Below are 24,959 nucleotides of genomic sequence, written 5' to 3'. Positions count from 1 at the left end.
TTTTAGATGTTTTAATGTAAAGATTAAACTTAAACATCAATTATGCATTAAAAATTCCAGAAACATTCAAAACAAGAATATGAAACTAAAATCATACACCCTCTGTTTTAGTCCAATTAAGCATGCATCATTATTCAATTTTAATTGTTTAAGTCTCCTGGAATATCCTAGGCATGTATAGAAACACAGATCAAAGGGAGAGAGTAAGAGAAGAACTTGCCTCTAAGGTTTTTAGATCAAAATCTTAACTCCTACTTCTCTGCTTTTCCGATGACTTGCTCTGCCGTCAAACCTCTCTGCTATTCCGTGCTAGCCCACGCACAGACCCTCATTTATTTCCCTTGGGTTCGGCCTTGCACTCCCTTGGCCGAATCTCCTTCCTCCTCTTAAGACTCTCAGCTCTCTCTATTTCTCACGTTCTCTCTTTATGTTTGCTTAATGGTTTGTAACAACCCTATGCAGACTTGTAATATGTATATATACAGGCATAAAATAAAACCCTAATCCCAATCCCATTATAACTCCTAAAACCGGCGTGAAATATAAGTAAGAGGAAAAATAAAATAAAACTAATATCATTACTTTATTTATTAACTATATATATATAATCATTTATATATATACATATATACTCTGTCTGCCTCAACGTGATAATATTACATATGATATATTAATTATATAACTATTAATCAATAATTAATAATAATAGCTACAATTATAATAACATCCTTATATACATATATACCCATATATGTATGTATAACTATCCATGGGAAGTATCCATACCCATTTAAACCTACCCAAGTAGTCCATGCAACCCATGGGTTTGGTCCATTATTACTAACTATAAACATTAAAATAAAATAGAATTAAACAAATAAGACAACATATTATTTAATTCTAACAATTAATTACAAGTACACAACTAAAATTATTTAATTCTAACAATTAATTACAAGTAAACAACTAACATTTAAGCAACCAAATACACATCATCAAGCATACAATTTAATTAAACAAGTATTTCAAATAAACACAGTATCAACTAATTCAAATAAATCATTAAAACAATTAAACAAATAGTCAAGAAATCAAATAAATAATTAAAAATGCAATTAAAATAATTAATTAAATACCGAGACTATCCTTTTAAAATTAGGGGTATTACATGTAGTCATCCAACCTTCAAGGGCCATCTCCATGGTAGGAATGATCTTCTTCTTGATGGAAACCCTAGATAAATGGAAGAACTCCCAGATGGTGTGTAACTCTCTAATCTCTAGACTCCTCTCACCTCTCTCTCCAAGATTGTGTCCCTCCTTTGTAAAAATGGCTCAAAATCCGTATATAGGTAGCTCAAGTGTCACACCCAATAGTCAAGCCTCATGCACTAGGGTCCCTTCAATGATTGTACCATGAGCTATCTTTTAATAAGCTGGAATCTGTTTTTTTTTTTAACTTGAGGGGGTTCGATCGATCGAAGTTTGGTGAGATCGATCGAACCATGGCGGTGCCTTTTGGAGTACTGACAGATTTGAGATATTTTCGGGATATTTTGGGAAAAAGACAAAAGTGGTAAGTGGGGATAAGATCAAAGAAGTTCGATCGATCAGAGAATTGTTGGATCGATCGAAAAAGGTATTTTGGTGAGGAAAATGACAAAAGGCTCGATCCATCTTGAAATGGTTGGAACAATCACTGTGAGATCGATCTGATTTTGGTCTGATCGATCGAAACTTGTTGTTTTCCACCTCTTTGCTTCCACTTTACTCATTTCTTCCATTGAGCTAGAGATTGTAACTTTTATACTCTAATTTGGCTGAATTGACTTATTTTGGGGATAAGTGCTTGAAAAGGGCAATAACATGAAATAAGTCTAAAACGGTTAAATAAGATAGAATAAGGTCCTAGAGTACTCGAGCTTAAGGGGTTTAAATGCGCACTTTTCAGCGCTCATCAACTAGGATGTAGTCGTTCCTTAAGTCTCTGTAGGATGTAGTAGAAAGAACTTGTTTGTGGGTCTGACCTACTATTTATTTTTCAGGTCTATATCAGCATCAGGTGTAGAAATTGTTCATGTAGAGTAAAGACCAATTATCATCACTCTTTCAGTCATCTACATAAGATTCTAGTTTATATTTTTGGTATTCATATGTAGACATTTATAGTATTATTTATTTCAGTTTGGGATTTTATAGGGGTCCACATAGTATGGATTCCCGAATTGTATTTTGGAGAATTATTGTTATCAGAGGAGATTTTTATTTAATGAAAGTTATTTTGAGGATTTAATAATTATTTTAGTTTTCCTTTCAGCATTTTATTATTCTTTTGTATTCTGTGTTCGTTTATTGTTAAATATTCTAATATCCTCGGGTCTTCGGGTGAGGGCCTGGCCAACCTACACTTGAAAATTCAAGGATATCACACAAACCATGAACTTATGCAAACCATGTTCACAAGTTTAAATTAACCAAATAAGATATTTTGTTATATATTTTCTATAAATGAGGTCAAATTGTTGAAAATTAGTTTTGAAATCATTATAATCAAGCAACTTGGTCAAAATTAGGTGGGTTCCACTAAACTTTTGAAATAGGTCCACAATGGACACTTCCCTCTCCAATATGGGATTAGATAAGCTTGATATTTTATCCGCTCAAAATCGTTTTCGGATGAATGAGAAATTAAATCCAAAGTGAGATATTTGATAAGCATTTAAAAAGATGAAAATGAATTTGTTGGAATGTTTGGAGAAGAAGGAAAATTCGGTAGAGTATAAGGTTTTTGTTTGGATGTAAAATATTTTTTAGAAAATATATTTTTTTATATTTTGGTATTTGTTTGTCGTAAAATATTTAAGAAGAAAAAAATATTAAAATATAACAAAAATGACTTACCTATCAATTTCGGCAAGTTATTTTACTCATCTCATCCAATGGACTCGACTTTAACCTAGACTTTTGTCAAAAATAAAAAAAATAAAAAAAAAATTACATGAAAAAAATATATTTTACGTCAAAACAAATGAAGCCTTTGAAATTGGGTTGTTGAGGCAACCAAGTCAAGCTTTGGTCTAAACCCTCCAATACACGTGTTTCGTTTGGCCTAGAAAGATAATCTAAAAATATTTTTTTAGTGTTGGGCTTCGACCTATTTAATTATTTTCGATTTCAGAATATATAACATAAATCTTTCATAATTCAAACAAATTCCAATCAATCAAAAACTTATACTGCGTTTGGTGTGCAGGAATGGAATGCCCATTCCAACCATTCCTTTGTTTGGTATGTAATTTAAAGTGGAAATGGTGATTCCATTGAAATGAAAATCCATTCCACAACTAAACCTATTGAATAGCCATTACATTCTCAAGTAAATTTAAAAAAAAAAAAAAAAATCAACTTCCCAAAAAGCCCTCATATTCTAAGTCCAAAAACTATCACTACCTTCCACCACAACCACCTCCACCTTTCACCACTGTCACTATCGACTTCCACCACTACCTACCGTCTTTCACCACCACCGTCTCCATCGACTTTCACCACCGCCCACCACTGCTGCTCCACCATCGCATTTCACCACTGCTACCACCTTCCACCATCGCTACTGCCATTGCCTTTCATCACAACCTCTACCACCTTCTACCACCACCATCACCACCTTCCACCACCACCACCTTCCATCACCACCACCTTCCACCACTACCACCGTCACCACCTTCCACCACCACAACAACCACCTTTTGCCACCGCCACTGCCACCACCATCATTGCCTTCCACCATTACCACCGCTTCCTACCGCTACCACTGCCACCGTCTTCCACCATTGCCACCACCACTACCATCACCACCTTCCACCACCGCCACCGCCACCGCCACCGCCACCGCCTTTCACCACTACCATTACCTTCCATCACTGCCACTACCAATGCCTTTCACCACCGCCACCGCTATCGCCTTCCACCATCGTCACCATCCACCACTGCTAGTACCTTCCACCACCACCACAGTCACCTCTATTGACTTCCACCACCGTCAACTACGCCATTATCTCTTTCCACCACTACATTACTGCCACCGCCTTCCACTACTACTGCCGCCACCTTCCACCATTGCCACCACCGCCGCCGCCGCCTTCCAACACCACCGCCTACACCACTACCACTTTCCACCTCTACCACCATAGTCACCACCATCCACCACTGCCGTTGCCACTATTTATTTTAAAAAAAATTATAATAGAATGTCATTTTATTTATTTTATTTATTTGTTATTAGAGGGATATTTTGGATAACTCAATTTGAAATTTATTCCAATCTAAGTTTTAAATTGGTCCAACAAAATACTAGAATTATTATCATTCCATTCCTACACATTTTATATTTACAACCAAACAATAGAATTCTTATTCCATTTTTACTTGTTTCATTCCATTCCATTCCATTATATTCCTACACGCAGTACACTAAGGGCCTGTTTGGGAAGTGTTGGGTGGTGTAGTGTAATGCTCTAGCCTAGAACAGAACAAATGTTTTGTGATGTAGTGTTCTGAAATGAGAACAAAACATGTTTGGGACGAAAATTTGGAGTGAGAATTTTGGAATAGAAATTATTTTTATTATTTTTTTAATGATTAAAATAAATAAATTACAGAGCTTGATTAGTTGATTTAGAAAAAAAATTAAAACAAAACCCATACACACAAGTTAGCAGTTGCAGAGAGAGAGAAGGGGCAAGCTTGAGAGTTGAGAGATCGGCTGAAGAGAGAGATAGACTAGGGCAATTGGGAGGCTGGAATGATTTGCCCTAAAAGTGGATTTGCAGAGTTGAGAATGAGAATAGAGATGGAGGCGTTTGGGAGGCTGAAATGATTTGCCCTAAAAAAAATTAAAACAAAACCCATACAGTTTGCAATTGCAGAAAGAGAGAACGAGAATAGAGATGGAGGCGTTTGGGAGGTTAAAATGATTTGCCCTAAAAAAAATTAAAACAGGACCCATACATTTGCAGTTGCACAGTGAGAGAGAACGAGAATAGAGATGGAGGCGTTTGGGAGGTTAAAATGATTTGCCCTAAAAAAAATTAAAACAGGACCCATACATTTGCAGTTGCATAGTGAGAGAGAACGAGAATAGAGATGGAGGCGTTTGGGAGGCTGAAATGATTTGTCCTAAAAAAAATTAAAACAAAACCCATACATTTGCAGTTGTAGAGAGAGAGAGAGAGCGAGAATAGAGATGGAGGCGTTTGGAAAGCTGAATGATTTGCCCTAAAAAAAATTAAAACAAAACCCATACAGTTTGCAGTTGGAGAGAGAGAGCGAGAATAGAGATGGAGGCGTTTGGGAGGCTGAAATGATTTGCCCTAAAAAAAAAAAAACAAAACCCATACATTTGCAGTTGCAAAGAGAGAGAACAAGAATAGAGAAGGAGGCATTTGGGAGGCTGAAATGAACGATGGGATGGATTAATGAGATTAGGGTCTGTTCAGTAAATATTGGGCTAGAATAACATAGAACATCAAAATCATGTTCCAACTTTTGGGTCAAATAGTGAATTTGTTTTGAAAGTGTTTTAGTACGGTTGAGAACAAAATAGTGTGGGCCAAATATGTTGTGGACTCCAAATGAACTATTGTAGCGGGTCTGAAACAATACTACCGAAGAAATATCAAACAGGGCCAATTCTTCCGGCATAGTGAAAACATGTTATCTGAATAAGAATGCAATAATTATTTTCATAATTAATTAATTATTTTGGTTTGCGTGTTACTTATTTAATTAGTTATTTATTTAGAATATTGTCTACGTATAAAATTTTCCAACACAAATTTTATATGTCAACTTAATAATAATGAATAAAAAAAAAAAAAATCAAGACATATAATCATCACTGACATCATTGGGATAGGTTCAAAGAACATTCTCATTCAAGACCCGGTCCATTGATTGAGGTTCGAAGAACATTCACCTTGAGAACTCAGAAAATGACCCAATGGTGCTTCACCTTTTTGACCGCCTCCGTCACCCTACAATCTCTCTCTCTCTCTCTCTCTCTATATATATAGTTATACATACACCTGTGCTATATACTCCACACACACATATATATATAATTAAAATAAATAGCTATAACTTAAATTAAATTGGATTATCCAAAACCATTCCATCAGTAATAGGACTCTCTCTCTCTCTCTCTAGAAAATATTCCTATAATTGTTAAATAACGTTAAGACAAGTAAGCAGCTGCCCAGAAGAATCCTAACGAACAACAAGTTTGTTGCCATTTCCAAAATCTGACTTCAATCTCTCTCTCTCTCTCTCTATATATATATATGTATGTTTGTATATCTAACTCTCAATACAAAGCCCTATTTTTGTACCCAGCACCACAATGTCTACTTGTTTTTCTTGAACCTCCCTGCACGAATCGAAACCTCTCCAGAAAACAGAGCACCAAACCCAAATGGGTTTGATTATTGATGAAGAAGAAGAACGAGACGACGTCGTTCTGGTTCCACCCACCAATTTCTCCATGGTCGAAGATGGCATTTACAGATCCGGCTTTCCTCAACCCTCCAATTTCCCATTTCTTGAAACCCTCAATTTAAAATCAGTCATGTAAGTGTTGTTATATATACAATATATGTATATGTATCTTAATGATTCACAATTTTCTTGTATTGAGTTTGGGATTTTGGGGCAGATGTTTGTGTACCGAACCTTACCCTCAAGAAAATTTGGAGTTTCTTCAATCTCACGGTGTTCAGCTCTTCAAATTTGGAATTGAAGGGACTAAGGTATTTCAATTTTCTCCTTATATCTTTCATTTCTACTTTCTCTCTCTAAAATTATCAATGTGAGCATCAGAAAATCTTGGTTAGTGTTTGTATTATATTTGGTAATTTTTTGGTAACTATATTATATCTGGTGTAATGAAGCTGATGCATGGTTCTGTTGGCGCTCTTATGTTGGAAATTGAGAGGGTGGAACTCCAGGCTTAGCTTTTGTTTCTGAGATCATAAACTAAAATGTTATGTAAATTATTGGGGGGTTATTTCTTTTTGTCATACTATTTGTTGTGGCATGTTTTTTAGATGGTATGGACCAGTGATTACCACTTAATTTGTGATCCAGATGAATTTATTATTTTTTTTTTCCCGATGAATTTATTTACAGTGTATTATAATTGATGCAAAAAGTTTTGGGATGTCTATAAAAATCGATCTTTGTTCTTACATTTGGGTGTGTTTCGCCATTTATAGGGGAAACCCCAATCAGTTCTTAGTTTTGCCTTTTATTGATGGCGTTAGTATGTTAATAACATTTGACACTGCAATGCAAAGCAAGTGAGAAGAAAGAATGTAAAAAAGACCATTTGGAATTACCAGCTATGTCAATACCTGTGGGGGTTAAGGAATCCATTACGTATGTAACATTGTAGTTTTTTCACATTTTAACCGGACACACTTTACTGAATTTTAGCAAAAATTAGCGGGCAGCATTATTATGAAGTTCCCATTGTTAAGTGTGCTGCTCGGTAGGAGAGGAGCCATTTTAGTATTGTTGAGAACTAAAACGAGGTTCCAAGCATGCTAGTTCTTTTTAGGATTAAGTCTTAGAAGAATAACATCAAATTTGAAGAAATAATTGCATAAGATACTTTCTTGTTAGTACTTTGATTTGGTTCATATGACTGGTTTTATTTAATTATTTATTTTATCATTTATATTTTTGTCAATTATTTACTGACAATAAAATATATCAGGCTATATTCTTAAACGAAGATTTGCAGTTTTATTATTGGCTATACAATTTTTAAATAAGAAAAACAGAAATATATGATTTATATGTGGGTATTTTTATTACCACGTTAACTATTGAATCACTTGGAATGCTGATGATGCATGATGGAATGTGGCTAATTTGTTCACTTCTATATCTCAATGGTACTGATGTTTATAACTTTTTACATCTTAGGAGCAGAATATTCCGAGGGAAACTATCACGGAGGCTCTGAAAATTTTAATTGGTACAATTTATTGTGCTTTTCGTACTTGTAATTTTGATAACACTTTTTTCTTCTGAAACTTATCTTTTCATATTTTTTCTAAAATTCACTTTTTGGGTGTTTCTAGATGTCAGAAACCATCCGGTTCTAATCCATTGTAGACGTGGAAAGGTATGTCATGAATATTTGTCTTATCTTTATCAGTTATTACATTTTGTGTGTTTATGTCGTTCAACTATTAGAGATTATGGTTGGGGTATATTATTGCTTAAATTTCTGTGTATATGTGTGTTCTCATATTAAAGAAATAGAAACAATAACATGCCAGCATTACAATCATAATAAAACTCTACTACATCTTCCATTAGCTTATACAAACCTTCAGTTAATTTTTTTTTTTTTTTGACAAGTCAAGCCTTCAGTTAAACTTGTGGAAATTCCCAGACGGTAAAGTCTGGTTGGTTCCTTGAATTTAGAAGTTTTGAGTAATTTGGATAATGTGCAGCCACTATAATTCATTAGCCTGGCCCTCACTAGGTGGTCTTCCTTTGGTCTTAATGGACAATGTTGTCCTGGTGGTCCTGGCACTCAACCGTATTTTATAATTAAGATTAGTTAGAGCTTGACTATTCATAGATGGAGAATGACTAAAACTATATTTCTGTTCTTTAGCTGACTCATTCGAACTGTAGTAGACTCCTTTTTGTTCTTCTGTTATTTTATTGGTTATTTCTGAAAAGACTGGTTTCATTGTTGTTTTTCACTTTTACTTTATAATGTCATATTTTTATTCAGGCTGCTGTTGGATTCAATTTATTTCAAAAGGAATTATAGCATTTTTGTCCTGATTTTTTTTTTTTTTTTTTCATTCATTTTTATAAATATGAATGGCACCTTAATACTATCAATTCACAGAAATGCTTATTTCCTTTCTTTATGTCTTCTATAATTTTTATCTTTTATATTCTTTATTTTTCCCCCTTTATTGTGACTTGTACCTTTTTTTTCTCTCTTTTAACTGTGTTATATGTGTTCTAATATTTTTGCTGTACTTCCTGGCGAAAAAAATTCTGATTATCCTAAACCATGGTGGGAGCCACATGGACTCCACTCAAACTAGAAATCTAAAGGGATCAAATTAGGTTCGGAATGAAATTGTGATTTATTTATTAATTTATAATTGACCATTCTAAAAAATTTGGAAAAAGGTGGATCAGTTTTTCAATATTTAAAATGGTGGGTAAGTTTTATAAACTATAAAGTACCAAAGTGATATCCATATTTATTTTGTTGTTGTATTGTATACTTTATATGTTCCCTGCACCAGTTATCCATTTAAAGATCAAAGCTTATGACATTGTGAGGAAGAACCTTTTATGACTAAAATTTATCAGTAAAAACTATTAGAAAAATATATGAATTTATGTAAGTTTCCTTTATGTACTTGAAAATTGTTAGTTGATTCAGTTATTAGGCCTACTATGCTCTATGGAGCAGATTGTTGGGCTTTAAAAAAGAAAGAAGAAGAATGCCTTCACGTAGCGGAAATGAGAATGCTAAGATGGATGGTTGGAGTGACTAAAAGAGATTGGGTCACAAATGAAAGTAAAGATAAAAATTTGGCGTGGCACCCATCAATGAGAAAATAAGAGAGAGTATACTTAGATGGTTTGGGCACATACACCAAAGACCTATGGATGCGCTAGAGAGAAGGGGAAGTTTAATTTCCATAAAAGGTAAGAGACAGAGAGGGTGACCAAAAATAACGTGAGATGAAGTTATTAGAAATGACTTTAAAAAGTTAAACATAGTAGGAGGTATGGTGGGTAATAGAGAGGAACGGAGACAAAGAATTCATGTGGCCGGCCCCATTCATGTGGGAATAAGGCCAGGATGATGATATTTATCAAAAAAAATAAAATAAAATAAGGCAAGGATGATGATGATGAAATTAATTTTTTGTAGATTCCATTGGAATAAATATGATTGTCCTGTAGCTGCTGAATGACCCCAGTCAAGATAAATCATGGCTACATCATGCCTTCAATCCATACCCTATTTTACTTCCATAATTGATGATCAGACATATAATATTATAAGGACCATCAATCTTTTTACATGGAGGAACTAGGAATTCTGTAACACAGTCAACCTGTCTTCTTTGTTTGTTTCAAAATTTGTCCAACTTGATTCTCCTAAAATTATTATATACTTGATGATTATCATTCAGGGGTTTGTTCACCACAAAATAGGAAATCGAAATAGAACCTATGCATGCTATGTCTCTCTTGATTGTTTTAGTCAGAAGTTCAATCTTTTGGCTGACTGACGTCTTATTAGTGCCTCAATTGTTAAAGTGCCTCTACCTCTCATTTTTCCTTCGTATTGTTTAACTTCTTTTAAGGCATTTGGGTTGGGTCTGTAACTGATATTCTCGTGCTCTGTGGAAATTTAGTTTCTGCTTTTAATTGTAAGATGATTGTCAAGGTCTCATGGTGTTCTCTACTGCAGCACCGGACAGGTTGTCTCGTTGGCTGCCTGAGAAAACTGCAGAATTGGTGTATATCTTCTGTGTTTGAGGAGTACAAACATTTTGCTGGCACAAAAACGAGGTCAACGGATTTGAGTTTTCTGGAGGCATACAATGTCTTATGCCTGAAGCGCTGCCTTTACAGCATTATCTACCAGTACCACGGGTATGGTTCGAAGAAGAGGCGCTTGCTTTACAAACAAGAAAGTGTACTCAAGCCCCAGATAAAATCAATTTAGCAGGGATTGGACAACACTTTTCCCAGATATGGTCCTCAAAAACTCTGGTACCTCCTCTTGTTTGTTATATACGGATTTTTTTTCACACATCCATTCTTTGTGAGTGCATAAGCCCTTGTTTACAGAGCAGTTTTATACAGCTTCTGTGAAGACTATTTTTTTTTTTTCCCTCTTTTTTTCAAACGATGAATTTTATTTTTTTCGAACGATTCCCTTGTATTATTTTTATCAAGTTATTGTTCAGTTACATTTGTAATCTGAGAGCATTGTTTTCAGTCTTGCTCCAGAAATTCCCTTCACTGTTCTGTTGTACAATTTAAAAGATCCATTTTTTTTAAAAGATCAATTTTGATAAGCCTCTGTCTCTGTTAAACGATGAATTTTCACACACACACACACACATTCACGGATTGGTTGCAAATGTATATGCATGGAGTTGGAATGATGAAATACGACAAGTAATACAAAACAAGAGAATAATTTTAAAGAATGACTAAAAAAGTAAGAATCAGGAAGAACTAGGTAAATACAATCAATTGAAGAATGAAGCTAAGAAAATGGTAGATAAAGTCGAACAAGATTGCATGAACTATTTGTATAAAAAGTTAAGTACGAAAGAGGGTGAAAAAAGCTACAAATAAATTGGCAAAAAGGAGAGGGAGAGAGTATTTAGGGATTTGGATCAAATTAAAAGTGTCTTTCCCTTTTTCCTCTATTCCCTTTTTCCATTGTCATAAAAAAAAAATTGTTTTCTTTCTATTTGCTTTCCGACCCACTTTCCCAATTTGATTTTTTTTTGAAAGGCCAAAGATAAAGGGATAATAAGGTCAGTTAGAATTACACAATTGCTTTTTTGCTTTTGAAATAAAAAATTGGGTTAATATCTGCAGTCCAAGCAATATGGGTACCTTCAAAAATGTGAACAAAAGTATACACTTGTCTGCTTCCTCTATGAGAATGGAAACAAGTGAAGTGTTTTTTTTAGAGAATTGAAAATTAAAAATTATACAAAAGCTTTCCTTGATTCAGTTTTCAAATATAAGTTATAAAAAAACTTATTTTCGAATAACTTCTTTTATAATTTGATGAAAATACTTTTTTATCTTTGAAACTACAAACTAAACAGGCCAAGTGATTCAGCCCATCAATGTTGACCCATTCATAGGACGCCTGGAGACCCCTGTTACATCAAGCCCATTGATAGCCTGGTACCTCTCCAACTTACCGGCTTATCGGACTACTGTTAGCCCACTTCCCAGGGGTGTCGAGGTGGGCATGGCCCACGGGCTCCTTCTCATGGGCCCTTTGTTAAGGCCAGGCCTCTGAGGAACACAACAGCAGGGTCTCTGGCTGCTGGAGGGCTTCGACAATGTATGGAGTTGCTTCCTTCAGGGAAGGACTCCCCATTGACCCTAAAGGGGAGGAAAAAGAACCCCAATTCAGTTGTAGATGGCCGATGGTTGGGCCAAGTTCATCGGATGGTTCTTCTTCGAAGGAATTTTGGGTGTTATTTGGGCTTTACTTCCTCCTCATTATGTCCTCAACCTTCCTTACTACATCAAGTGAAATCATTTAAATATTTTCTTAGAGGGAGTCGATATTCGCACTCCCACTCCCTTTTTAATCAAATATAACTGTCTTAGAGTGAAATGACAAACATATTCGGAACTCATAAATAGAGAAATACCAAATGCCCCGACTGCCGACACTGGCTATAAGGGGAGAGGGGTGTCGATCCCACAACCAGGGCACCCTAGGCACAGTCGGTGTCGAGGAATCTCTAATATTGTTTTTATATAACACAACCAAACAAACCTTAAATAGTCTCAAAGTTATAAATGAGTTCAGGAGAGAGGGGAAGGGAGAGTTACAATCTAATATTTCTCATGATTTATACATTTTAACATAAACAAAACATCACCACCACCAATATTCACTGAAAAAAAAAAAAAAAAAAAAAAAAAACAATCACCATCCACATCATTGATCATTAATAACTATTGTCATCATAGTCTCTTTAGCCAATACCTAAGAGGAACAAATATTAATGTGTGGAGTGGCAATTAACTTGTGCAGCCATAGCAAGCTCAAACTGCCTCAAAGAAACAGAAGGGAGAGAGAGCAACTCAGGAGCCATGAGATTATCCCATCCCTTTGTGGGGTTGGTGGTAGTAGTTGTAGTACCATCAACTCCTATGTGTGTCACATGCTTCACGTCTGTTGGCAACCCTATTTGCATCTCCATTTCCAGCTCATCCATCTCTTCCTTGTACACTAATTAGTAATTATAAAGGAAATTAAGGAAAAAAAAAAGTATAAAGGAAATTAAACAATGGAATGAAAAGAGACAAAGCTGGTTTATTTATAATTGCAAAATAAGGTGAGCACACAAATTGCACAAGAAAAATTAATGATCAATCAATATGTTAGTGGCCTAGCGATACCAGATTCTTACTTCTTAAAGGAAGGTCAGGGGTTCAATTCTCAATAGAGGCATGTGTGTGTGGTACTAACTAGGAAAAAAAAAATAATCTAGAGATACAGGTGGATAGAGTAGATATTAGGTGCGTCGTGTACGCCATGTCATTGATATACTCACTTAATCAAATATAACATATTATCTTGTTATCAACAATTTTATAAATAGGTTAATTAACTTTTTTTTAAATGATGTATTGAGTGAGTATATCAATAACTTGGTGTGCGAGGCACATACAACTCATTACTGCATAATCCAATATATACTCCTACATGTGACGTTAGTGCATAATTCATTAATACAACTTCTTGAAGGTCACTTTTCGGGCACGACATGTGAAAATTTAGTCTTTAAGTTTTTGGGACAATTTGGCATGATTTATAACTGAAAATTAAATAATGAAAATTTTAATAACTAAATTAGAAATCAAAATTTTGATTTTGTTTTTAAAAAAAAATTAATAATCCAAGTGTTCAGCATTCACAGATAGTGAAGTCATTATTATTTAAAATTTTACCTCATTTTAAATAACACATAGCTTTTTAAGTGATATTCAAAATTACACTATTAAATACATTTAATTAGATAAGTACTTAATAATACATTCAGAATTCTGAATTAGATCAACAAACAGATCCATGAATATAGGGATGTATTTGGTTCAAGTCACCACTTCTAGATTTATTTTTTCGCAGTACAAGTGAAGTTTAGTTGAAATTTAAAATACACAACTATTTTAAAACTTATCTACCAACTCAAACTCAAACTGCTCAATTTGAGTGATTATAGTATGTTTTTCAAAAAAATTATTCCAAGTCAAAGTGAATTCCATAATTAATATTGGTTTTATACAAAAAAGACACAAGATGTTTAATAAATTATTGGATAATTAATTGAATAACTTGAAATATGGCATAGTGATGTTATTTTGAAAAGAGGTTGATATATATAATTTCAACTAGCTAGAAATGTGTATAATTCATTTTCTTTCACGTGAAGAAGCAGAATTGCTGGCAGTAGTAGTAAAAAAAATATATATATATTCCTTGGAAAAAGCTCTATTTAACCAATAATTTAATAAATAAAAAAAGAAATTGACAATATTTGAATCACACCCATCGAGTGAGACTAACCAAATATTTGAGAGAAGCTTTTGAAACCCTTGAACAGCCTTCTAATCCCAGTAGAAATGTTAGGCTTTGTAAGTGCCAGCATCCTAAATGATGAGCTCCTCAAGCTTTCACTTGATAAGCTTTCTTCCTCGTCTTCTCGAGTTCCTTCACAAGAAATGGTACACAACACGTTATAATCAAGCATTCCGTAAAAGAAACAAAGGACATGTTTGGTTCAGTTTTCTATTTTTTTGAGAATCGAAAATCAAAATATTGTAAAAAACTTGTTCGGTTAACCGTTTGTAACTCTTACAAAAACTTATCTATAAAAAAAAAAAAAAAAACATATTTTCAGCAAACGTTATAATTATTTGAAAACTAAATTAAGCAAATCGTATATATATATATATATATATATATATATATATATAAGTAGAGAGAGAGAGACTTATGGAAGATGAAGAAAGAGTGTCCAATTTTGATCTTCTAGGCTGTTGTGCACAAACTGCAATGCTGGACTCAGAGACACAACCAACAGAGAAGGGAAGAACTACAAGCCTTTCCATTCGGTCCCTCATTTCTTCTTCATCAATAGCTAGGTAGAGAGAGAAAGAGAGGGATCTAGAGAGAGAGAGAACTGGTGGTGGTTAGAAAAATGAAATTGTTGGAAATGGTATGGGGTTTGTTATAGTGGCTTCTGCTGGCTTTATTATCAAGTAAGAATAATTCTACACATGGAAAGTCAAGAACCCTCCAAGTTTGGTGAGGGAGACACAAACTTAAAGTAGTCTTTCTTTCAGCTCCAACTTACATTTTATGTTTGAACTTGCAATCACCAGAATTAGGTTCAAATTGCTATGTTTAAACTACTAATTAACAAGTCCCAAACCCACTCCATACCATAACACCTCTCTCTCTCTCTCTCTCTCTCTCTCTCTCTCTCTATATATATATATATATATATATATATATATCGGTAAAATGCCAAAAAAAAAAAACAAAATCCTAAACTATGATTGAATTTGTAAATAACCCCCTTTAAAGTATATTTTATGCATAATACCCTATGAACTATCATATTTTGTTGTAAAATACCAATGCCTAGACTATATTTTGATTAAATGACCATAATGTCCTTACTTATTGAATTAACTTAAACTATTTTTCTTATTGAAATAAATTATGAAAAAAATTCATACCAATTTGATGACATATTCTCTATTAATTTGCATAAATTTACTTTTTAATTTTTTTAATTAATTGTTTAAAAAAAATCTTAAATAATTTAATTAATTTCTTAATTTTTCACGAATATATTGGATGAAAAATAATGTATTTTTTATTTAATTAATTTGTTAATTTTTCATTAATATATTGTATGATAAAGAATGTATTTTTCTACGATAAAAATTTTAAACTAAGTATAATAATTTTTATTATAAATAATGAAGTTTTAATAATAAATTAATCATCTTAGAAAATGGTAGTTATAGATCTATTTAATTTTTTCTATTTTTATAATAAATTGATACTAATAATAAAATTAAGGTAAATAGTATAATTAATATTTAGATAAGAGAAAAAATAATAAAAATAATTTAACAAGAAATGATAAATCTAATGAGAAAGGGCAAAATAGTCTTTTACAATTAACTTGGCTTTTATTGTAACAAATCAATAGTTTAATGGGGGAATTTGTAGTTTAGGGGGTTTACTTGCAAAAGGCAAATATTTCAAGGAGGATTTTTGCACCTTACCATCCATATATATAGATATATATATAGATATATATATATCTACAGTGGGCTCCTCTCTTCACTTGCATCTCTTACAGAAGAAGCCACCATTTATTTTCAAAACTAGTCTCTATTAGTTCTTTTCTTTATAGTTAGGCAAAAAAGAAATAAATGTATAAGCTTAAACTGAACTCCACCTTATAGGATGAGTGTGTCACAAGAAAAATACAAATGGATGGATTTTTTATTTTCTGATTTTGACAAGGCAAGATGGTTAACTTGCATGCAGCAAAAAATAATAGATTTATGGTTTAAATTTTTGGTTGAGGATAGTGACCTCCCAATCAGGTTGAAATAAATTACTCATAATTTGTGTCTATTCCAATATGTAGGTTTCAATAATGTTTTATTCCTTAATATATCAAGCACAAGAGACTTACATATTATTACATAGAGCCAAAGTTACAAGCAGGTAAAGCAAAACATAAACACACCACGTGACAAGAAACCCATAAAGAGGAGCAAAAACAAAAAGACCCAAAAGAGACTGAAAGCCAATTGGTCTGTTGATGGTATCCACATCTTCTAAGCATATGTATCTTCCCTATGCGACAATATGTGCCTTTTTTTCACATTTTTGTGTCATAAAAAATAAGAAAAATTATTTGGAGTTCTGACCAATTCCGAACTTACGTTTGTCACCTAAAAAAAATTCTCAAAAACTATTAAACTATAAAAATATTTTGAAAGTGGTATAAGAGACCGTTCTGAAAGCAGACATTTTTTAAATTAAGTTTTTGTAAAATAGTTCTAAAAAATTGTCAATCCAATAGGTTTTGTATGATTTTTAATTCTTAAAAAATAAAAAAAATGTTCTCAAGAAACTAAACTAAACATACCATTAGTTTTTGCTAGATAATTGTGACGCCCACACCCCCTCATATCACGTACTAAAAAATAATTCATTTTTTTGTGGAATAATTGTCACACAAAGGCTAAGTCATACAATGTTATGCCTTTTTATCAATGAATTAGTTGGCCCAGCGATATCAGGAGGTTGGGGATTCGAACCTTGGTGGAGATAGGAGTATGTGCGTAATTACTTTAACTTTTCCCAAAAAAACAAATGTTATAGCCTTTTAAGTGAAATCATTTCAGAGGATTAGTGGGTTACAACCTCTCCAATTGGAATCTCAAAAATAAAAAGCTAACTAGCTATATGGTGAACAACACCAGAGCAAAATGAGAAACCACCATAATTTAATTTTGGTAGCATAAGTAGATTCCATCATTTGACTTTGTTGACCATTTGTTACAAAGTATTAACTTGAAAAAGAGAGTTAGACATAACAGAGGAGAGAGGAGGTGAAAGTAATTTACCCTATTAAAAAGAAAAGAAAAAAGCTCCATGTTCAACGCAAAGATCAAAGCATTGACACTATTGAGATGCATTTTGATTGCTTCTCTCATTATCTATCTTATTATATAAACTTTGAACTGTTTTAATGATAAAACTAAATACCAACACCAATTGCTTTGAAAATTGCAACAACCATTACTTCGAAAATACAATACTATTTTTATTATCAAATAATATTGAATTTGCTTACCAATGGCGAAATTCACCATGAAATTTTGTATCATTCTAGTAATAGGTGATGCAGCAAGATAACCAATGTTTTTAATGTACAACAAAGTATAAGAAGTGTTTATATGCACTCCAGAGGATCCATATATTTGGATAATACCTTCCCTGTAAGTTTTGTAACGGGCGGTTACCTGTGATTGTGTCGTAACGGGGGATACCTGTGGGTCGTGTCGTGTTATAATGGGGGATACCTGTGAGTCGTGTCGGTTGTAACGGGGGACACCTGTGAGTCATTTTTTGTTGTAACAGGGGACACCTGTAAGTCGTGTCGTATTGTTGTCTATGAGTTGTGTCGTATTGTTGTCTATGAGTCTTGTCGTGTTGCTACCAGTGAGTCGTGTGTGTGATATGTTGTAATGGGGGATACCTGTGAGTTTTATAACAGGGGATTACCTGTAATTGTGTAACAGGGGATACCTATGAGATTTGGCGTGATAGGAGATGCCTGTGCACCATTGTTCTGGTTGTAACGGGGGCTACCCGTGAGTTTTGTGTAGTATCTAGTTTATTTATGCTAGGATGGTGGACAAGTCCCGTAGTGTGGTTCAAGATTAGAGTGATACTGATGATAGTTAGTGTGTGAGCCCTTGGGGCAAGATATAGTTTGAGATGTTTTGTAATGGTTTTATGTTGTAATGTTGTACCGGTTGTGACCACTATGTATTAAAGCAATGACATATTTGTATGACTATGTGTGTATTCACAGATAGTTTTATTGGAGAATGATGTGTATTTTATGAGTAGTTGAGCTCTTATGTGTTGGTTTTATTGATAGATTGATGACAGAAGAGTTTTTAGCCATGTTACTTTAAAGGTTATCGATGAGGTTGTTTAGCGTCATGTAGTTGTTTCTATGAATGGAAGGTCTAGATTACCGCTTGTAAGGTTCTTCTTTGGGCAGGATGGGATGCGATGTCCTAGGATTCGTTGTTTAGCCCTGGCATTTATGGAAGGGGCACTGTTCTCTTTTACGTATGGATGTTAGGTGTACGAGTTGCAGATCGAGCTACGTCTCCGTATAGTTCCTCTTTCTTAGCATTTCGTATGCGAGGTGTCGATTAGTGTGTATTCATTTCTGTTGCAGGAAAGGAACTTGCTCTTCCTTCTTCTTATTTTGGTCCTGGCAAGGACTTTGTTGCTTGTGAGTTTCATATCTCTACATAGGAGTTGTGCGTGTCAGCAGACGGAAGGACTTTATAGAGTTCCCTATTTTATTAGGGATCTCGAGTGAGGGCTTGATCTTAATTGTTTGACTTACCTCCACGGTAGGAGGTGAAGTCCTTGAATTTGTGGGATTTGTACCGAGAGGTTATGTATGTTTTTCTTAGGGTCTTGGTGTTAGTAGCGGTATCTAATAGCTGTGTTGTGAACCGTGTGTCTAGAATAGACATAGAGATTGATGTGTGTGTGTGTGCTTAAGGATTAGACCTGAGGACAAGAACGACGTTGGTGTTGAGGTCAGATCAACGATGGGAATGGCTTAGCCAACCATTTCTCTGAGTCAGTCTTTCCTTAACATAATGTCGGGTCAAAGGTCAATGATTATTGCTTTTAGTGCGATTAGTGACAGTTAGAGTATGGTGTTTTACGTTGCGTACGTTTGGATGTGCAATCCCATTTTAGAGTGAGTCTCACTTGGGGTTGATGGTATTTTTTGTGCGTGTTCAGGTCACTTGTCGTGGATGGTGGTGTACTCGGCACGGGACTACGTGTCTAAGGAGTTTCAGTTGTTGGATCAGTTGATCCTTGAGCTATGCTAATGAGTTATTTTCCCAAGTACCTGATGGTACATTTGACAGGTCGGATGGTTTTCTCGATTACAATCGTGGGTGTTCAGTTATGATGTAGCTATTGAAGGCAGTAGTTATCAGAGATGGTTTTAAGAGTTTCTTTGGGATCGCGAGTTGAGCTCGCGTGTTGGCTCATTGAGCGGTTTGGTAACCACTGTTTTGTGGGCCTTAAGACGTTTAGCTCGGATTATGTGAGGAGCTGCTGGTTAGACCTACTATGTATGGGATCCAACAGTTTGCTGGTGGGATGTCTCGTGCGGACCGCATTAGTGAGATTTTATGTGTTGGATTGACTGAAGTTGTTGTTTACGGATTTAGTATCGACTAGTGGTATGTACTGGTTAGAAGGATGACAATCCTAATGGTTCTTAGTGGTCAGGTTTCAGTGGAGTCACAGAGTTAGTTGGGGGCTTGTGCCTCGTGTGCTTGTAGGTGACGGTAGAGAGTTTTGTTCGTCACAACGGTGCCTTTTTCGTTCAGTTAATTATTATAGGGGATGAGATTACGTGTGACTGTGGTTACTGTTCGGTCATTGTTACGCTAGGTCATTAGCACAGGATTATGAGTGACGCAGGTTGTGAGATTCTTTGGATTGGGATTTTGAGGTATAGCGTGTTACCTGGGGTACTCGGAGACGTACTCCGTTTTTGTATCATTTCGTCTTTCTCTTGTGAGGTGGGTTGATTTCGGGGATGAAATCTTTTAAAGTTGGGGAGATTGTAATGTTACCGATTTTTTTTATTTTCTTTTTCTGGAATTTGTTTGATTTTTCTAGATTATTTTAATCATTGCCTTGTTTGGAGTGCCACGCTGGTCCCGAGGGTCGTTTTAGTTAACTCCTTGAGCCGAGGGTTTTGGAAATTTATTTTTAATCATTTTAAGTCAATTAGAAGTGACTGTATCATTTTTAGATTTTTTCAGAAGTCGGGACGATTTTCGGACTCAGGAACTTCTCCCGGTTTTCTCATTTTAAGTGAGGGACATTGTAGTCATTTCATATGCATATACATATATGTGTAGTGATGAGCGCTTAAAAGTGCGCATTTAAACCACTTAAGCGAGGGTATTTTAGTTTATTCATCTATCTTTATTTACCCATTTTAGTACTTATTTGTGTTTTTGTCTATTTCAGGTCAATAATGTTAAAACGGGCTAAAAATGGTTTCTTAAGGCCTTTTTGGAGTCAAACTAAGTCTTGGTGAGAATTTGGAGCAAAAGGAGGTTCATCTGGAGCAAAAATAAGCTGATGTTGAAAAGCTACCAAGTGAGATTGATCGTGAGATCGATCGAACTCTGATCGATCGAACTTTTCTCTGATCGATCAAACTTTTCTGAGATCGATCGAACTATTCGCGAAAGTTATTAAAAAGCAAATCTAAATCTCATTTCGAACCAACTCGGACAGAGCTTCAAAGAAGAGATTCTAGGGCCGAGTTCTCACATATTTGGGCTCTTAAAGCCTTGTATATAAGAGAGATTCAACCATTTTTGTTTAGAGATTCATATTTGAGATTGTAATTTCTATATTCTTTTTAGTTTCTCTCTCTAGAAAGTTGAAAGCTTAGGGTTAGAAAAAAATAGGGAAGTGGAGGCACATCTCAAGATCCATCTCTAGATCCACTCTCTCTCTCTCTCTAGAGCTTCAAAGAAGAAGAAAAAGATGGAGCCATGTTTGGAGCTTACCCTTGAGGGTTTCATGACCACATCTACTTCCTCCATGATTGGCTAGATCTACATTTAGGGCTTGGATGAGCCCCAAGTCTTGTGTAATCTAAACACTTGTATTTCTATTTTTGGGGATTTATATATATTGTTGTGATTAGTGTTATAGCCTTGTGAATTTAATGAATCTTGGTATATTTCTATGATTTCTATGGTTTAATTCTTCCTGTTAATTCTCTAGTTTATTTACATGTCTATGTATGATTACATTAGGAATTATTTCTTACATGATTCATATGGATTAATTCTTTCATTGATTCTCTATTTGATTACATGTTGTCTTATGTGTGATTATTTGGGAATTAATCTATACACTAGATTCTCTATGTTGGTTGCATGTCTATGTGTGATTAATTAAGGATTTAGTGATGGCTAGACATAGGTTTTATTAGATGGGTTTGTCAATTAATTTGATGGATTATTCTTATGCTTGATGGGTTGTTCTACAATTTAATTCATGCTTGTAGGTAGGTAGACAATCTTTACTTGCTTTGATATTCCATGACTTATTATTGCAAATTCCATGATTTTCTAGATTGATGTGTGCTACAATTGTTACTAATTTGATAGGTCATGCTTAGAATTGATGGGTTGTGCTGCACTTAGTTTAGGTAGACAATTCATTCTTTAATTTGATGGTCCATACTTAATATTGCAATTGGTAGTCACATTTTGTTCACAACAATGTATTCCCCATTAATGGAAAACAAGTGGTTAATTACATGAGTTTAGTGGTGATTCCAACACCCTAAGACCTCTCTTCATATCTGTTAAATCCCTATCTCAACTTAGTTTTATTTTAATTGCATTGTCATTAATTGAAGTAGTTTAATCATCTCATCAAATCTCTTTGCAATCTTGTGATACATTAGAGTCAAAGTTAAATTCCAACATGTATAATCCCTTGGGACGATCCCTACTCACTCTTGCTACGTTAGTAGTAGTGGTGGTAGTGGTTTTTATAAATTTAAATTTGACCTAAAAGGTTTTTCTTGAACCGCACATTCACTACATTATTTTGGCGTATAGGAACGGCCGTCGTCATGTAGCTTTACATTAGAAAGATATTTAATGGGATATAGAAGGCATTGTGAGGAAATAGCAAGGACAAAGTGGCAACTTAACTAAATATTGTATCCATTCATGTGTTGATAAGTGGCTCAATGAGAGCCATTTATGAGTTGGTAAGACAAGCCAACCTGTAATGTTTCTAAATTTTGCTATTTTCCTTTTTTGGAATTTTTTGTTTTGCGAAGGGTATTTTTGAATTTTTGTATTTTGCATACCAGGCACCGTGGGGTATGCCAGTAGTGTTGGAGGGTTAGTTAGGGCATTTCCTTAAGTTTAGGACTCTTGAAAATGCAATGGTTTCCATTTCAACATTTTTTCGTTTTTCAGGCCGAACGGTCCCGTGTGGGACCCGCTACCCGAATTATCGAGTACGTGGTGTCGGTTGGTCCCATTTACATTTCATTTATTCTATTTAATGTTCTTTATGTGATTATTGTATAGTTGTATGCATTTTTGTGTGTCTGGTGGAAAAAGGAAAAAAAAAAAAAAGAGTCAAAAAGGGAAATATCTTTAGTGATGGGACCCACCACTAATGTAATTAGTGACCGAAGGCCACATTTGGCCTCTCATTTCTTTCTCTCCCTGTAAAAATTTCTCTCTCCCTCGTTTTCATCTGTTTTTCTTTTCATTTTGCTTCAAACTTTAGACTTTGAATTCTCTCTCAATTTTGAGAAATTTTTGGTGCCATTTGCGGCAAATTGAAGAGCTCGGCAAGATCTTCAAGTTGATGTAAGCAATTCTTCATTTGGTCACCCATAGGAATTTTGAATTTGGGCTTGGAATTTGGGGGGTTTTCCATCTAAGTGAGGTAGGGGTCTCTAATCCACAAGTTCTTATGCTTTTGTGAGTTGAATCTCCTTTATTTATGTCAAGCATGCTTATTTTGTGTTAATTATCTTTGAAATGATGTAAATGATGTATATGGAATGTGCGAATATGTGATAGTTGGTGTGTTGTGAATAAGCATGCTTACATGGGATTAAATTCTTGTTTTATGTGTTTACTATGTTGAATCAATGATGATTGAATGCATGAGTTGTAAATTTTAGCAATTTATCTTAAGTAGCATATATGAGAATGTTATGATTACATTGATGATTAGAAGCATGAAGCACTCATGCATTCATTGGGAAAGAAAAGGGGGAAAAGTATTTTAAAACAAATGAAATTGTTTTGGGAAAATGTTTTCTGAAAGTGTTGCGGAAACCGGACCCCTAGGAGGCGCCTAGTGGTCCGTGATGTTAGTGTCGTCTAAAAGGGAGTGTGATTGAGCTAACTAGGCCGGATGCGACACCTTGGAGGTACCTTGTGGTCATGGATAGTTAGCCAATCCTCCTTTCGTGATGCCTTGGAGGTGCCTTGGGTCGGATTACACTAACGGTTTGGAAGTTGAAACAGAAATGTTTCAGAAATGGGGAGCGACATTTGCATGACATTGCACTTCGTCAGCATATATGGTGTGTATATGTTTGGATGACATTTGTTACGCACTTGTCGTTGTGGTTGTTGACATGTACTCCTTATGATATGATCTCTTTTCTTTTTACCTATGCTCTACGTGGATTCACTAGGTTATAAGAAATGTGTCTTAGGCACTACCTACTGAGCTTTTAGCTCACCCTATTATTTATCATTTTTTTTTTTCAAGATTGGAAAAAGAGGTGGCGGATGACAATCCTCCACAAATCTAGATTGGAACGAGACTACCATTTTGCTAGCTTTTATATAGATACATGAACCATGATCTTTTGTAATAATCAAGTGTAGTTTGTATAATGTTGCAATTGTAGAGGTTGTGGAAACTAATGCAACTCATGGATTGTAAATTTTACACACTTTTATTATTTTGTAAGAGATTGTGAAGAACCATGTATGATTATGTTAATAAGGGACTTAAATGGATGTTGTGATCTTATATTCAATGTTTACACATGTATGGGGACAAAGTTCATTCAGTTTCAAGGTTCCATAGCAAGTCTTATGCATAGTTTCAGGTTCATGGTAGTTCAGCTGAAAGTGCAGCTCGTATGACCATTTCGGTCGACCGGTATAAGAGCTATTCTGGCAGAACGAAACTCCATTTCGGTCGACCGGTTTGCTGTTAGTTGCTCACTTTGCTTTCTCTTTCCAGTACAGTTATCCACGAGTCTTGGAAAGTCGTTTAGGATCTCTATTGATCATATTTTGTATATGTTAATGATGCAATAACCCTGGACTTAATGGTATTGGCTTAGGTGACCTCGGGTTTGGGTAAGGACCTAGTTAGTGGTTTGGACCTACGGATTCGGGTCGTTACACAACCCATCCATTCCTCCCCATTCTCGACAACCCCAATTCTCTTTTTATCTTTCTCCTTTTCTCTCTCTCTATATTTCTACATCTAAACACACATAAACCTCCATAGATTAAATCTTGATTTTGGAAGGGTTTGAGTTAGATTTTGAGGTAGAGGAAGAAGAGAAGTTGGAAAGCTTGGTATGAGCTTCAAATTGAGGCCAATATTGCTAGGGTCTGGGGAAATCCGAAAATTACTTTAGCCTTAGGACTTGTTTGGCTATCATTTTGAGGTAGGGGTTTCTAAACCACAAGTCCTTCGATATTTGTGAATTAATCTCCTAA

The 24,959-nt window shown here is 34.7% G+C and overlaps 2 protein-coding genes across 3 annotated transcripts; one reads left to right on the top strand and one right to left on the bottom strand.

Annotated features, from left to right (window-relative positions):
- The first annotated feature begins 6,155 nt into the window (after nt 1-6,155).
- On the top strand, nt 6,156-11,081 carry LOC132311607 (tyrosine-protein phosphatase DSP3-like). The gene is made up of 5 exons (XM_059809608.1): nt 6,156-6,623; nt 6,709-6,802; nt 7,983-8,034; nt 8,141-8,184; nt 10,525-11,081. Exons 1-5 carry the CDS (start codon nt 6,469-6,471, stop codon nt 10,780-10,782), a joined length of 603 nt encoding a protein of 200 aa, XP_059665591.1. The 5' UTR covers nt 6,156-6,468; the 3' UTR covers nt 10,783-11,081.
- Nucleotides 11,082-12,580: 1,499 nt separating this feature from the next.
- On the bottom strand, nt 12,581-15,054 carry LOC132311608 (CRIB domain-containing protein RIC4-like). Of its 2 annotated transcripts, none has more exons than XM_059809610.1 (3): nt 14,822-15,054; nt 14,395-14,538; nt 12,581-13,044 (listed from the first exon to the last, which is right to left on the bottom strand). In XM_059809610.1, exons 1-3 carry the CDS (start codon nt 14,949-14,951, stop codon nt 12,827-12,829), a joined length of 492 nt encoding a protein of 163 aa, XP_059665593.1. In that variant the 5' UTR covers nt 14,952-15,054; the 3' UTR covers nt 12,581-12,826. The 2 variants fall into 2 exon arrangements, with proteins under 2 accessions (XP_059665593.1, XP_059665592.1); XM_059809609.1 differs by having other exon boundaries at nt 12,586-13,056; nt 14,822-15,050.
- Nucleotides 15,055-24,959: the final 9,905 nt, after the last annotated feature.

Source organism: Cornus florida, unplaced genomic scaffold, assembly GCF_030987335.1.
Source record: "Cornus florida cultivar Cherokee Brave unplaced genomic scaffold, ASM3098733v1 CherokeeBrave_3.0.0_Hap2_Chr06, whole genome shotgun sequence".
Taxonomy (NCBI): Eukaryota; Viridiplantae; Streptophyta; class Magnoliopsida; order Cornales; family Cornaceae; genus Cornus; species Cornus florida.
The sequence above is the reverse complement of the archived record's forward strand: the minus strand, read 5'-3'. Positions and strand labels throughout refer to the sequence as shown.

What these genes read in the sequence shown, in the direction of transcription:
- LOC132311607 (XM_059809608.1), top strand. Translation starts at nt 6,469, where the DNA reads ATGGGTTTGATTATTGATGAAGAAGAAGAACGAGACGACGTCGTTCTG. An exon ending in GGCTCTGAAAATTTTAATTG is followed by an intron (nt 8,035 to 8,140) that starts GTACAATTTATT and finishes GGGTGTTTCTAG; the next exon opens with ATGTCAGAAACCATCCGGTT. An exon ending in TCCATTGTAGACGTGGAAAG is followed by an intron (nt 8,185 to 10,524) that starts GTATGTCATGAA and finishes TCTCTACTGCAG; the next exon opens with CACCGGACAGGTTGTCTCGT.
- LOC132311608 (XM_059809609.1), bottom strand. Translation starts at nt 14,951, where the DNA reads ATGAGGGACCGAATGGAAAGGCTTGTAGTTCTTCCCTTCTCTGTTGGT. An exon ending in TCTTTCTTCATCTTCCATAA is followed by an intron (nt 14,539 to 14,821) that starts GTCTCTCTCTCT and finishes TTTCTTGTGAAG; the next exon opens with GAACTCGAGAAGACGAGGAA. An exon ending in AAGCTTCTCTCAAATATTTG is followed by an intron (nt 13,057 to 14,394) that starts GTTAGTCTCACT and finishes ATTACTAATTAG; the next exon opens with TGTACAAGGAAGAGATGGAT.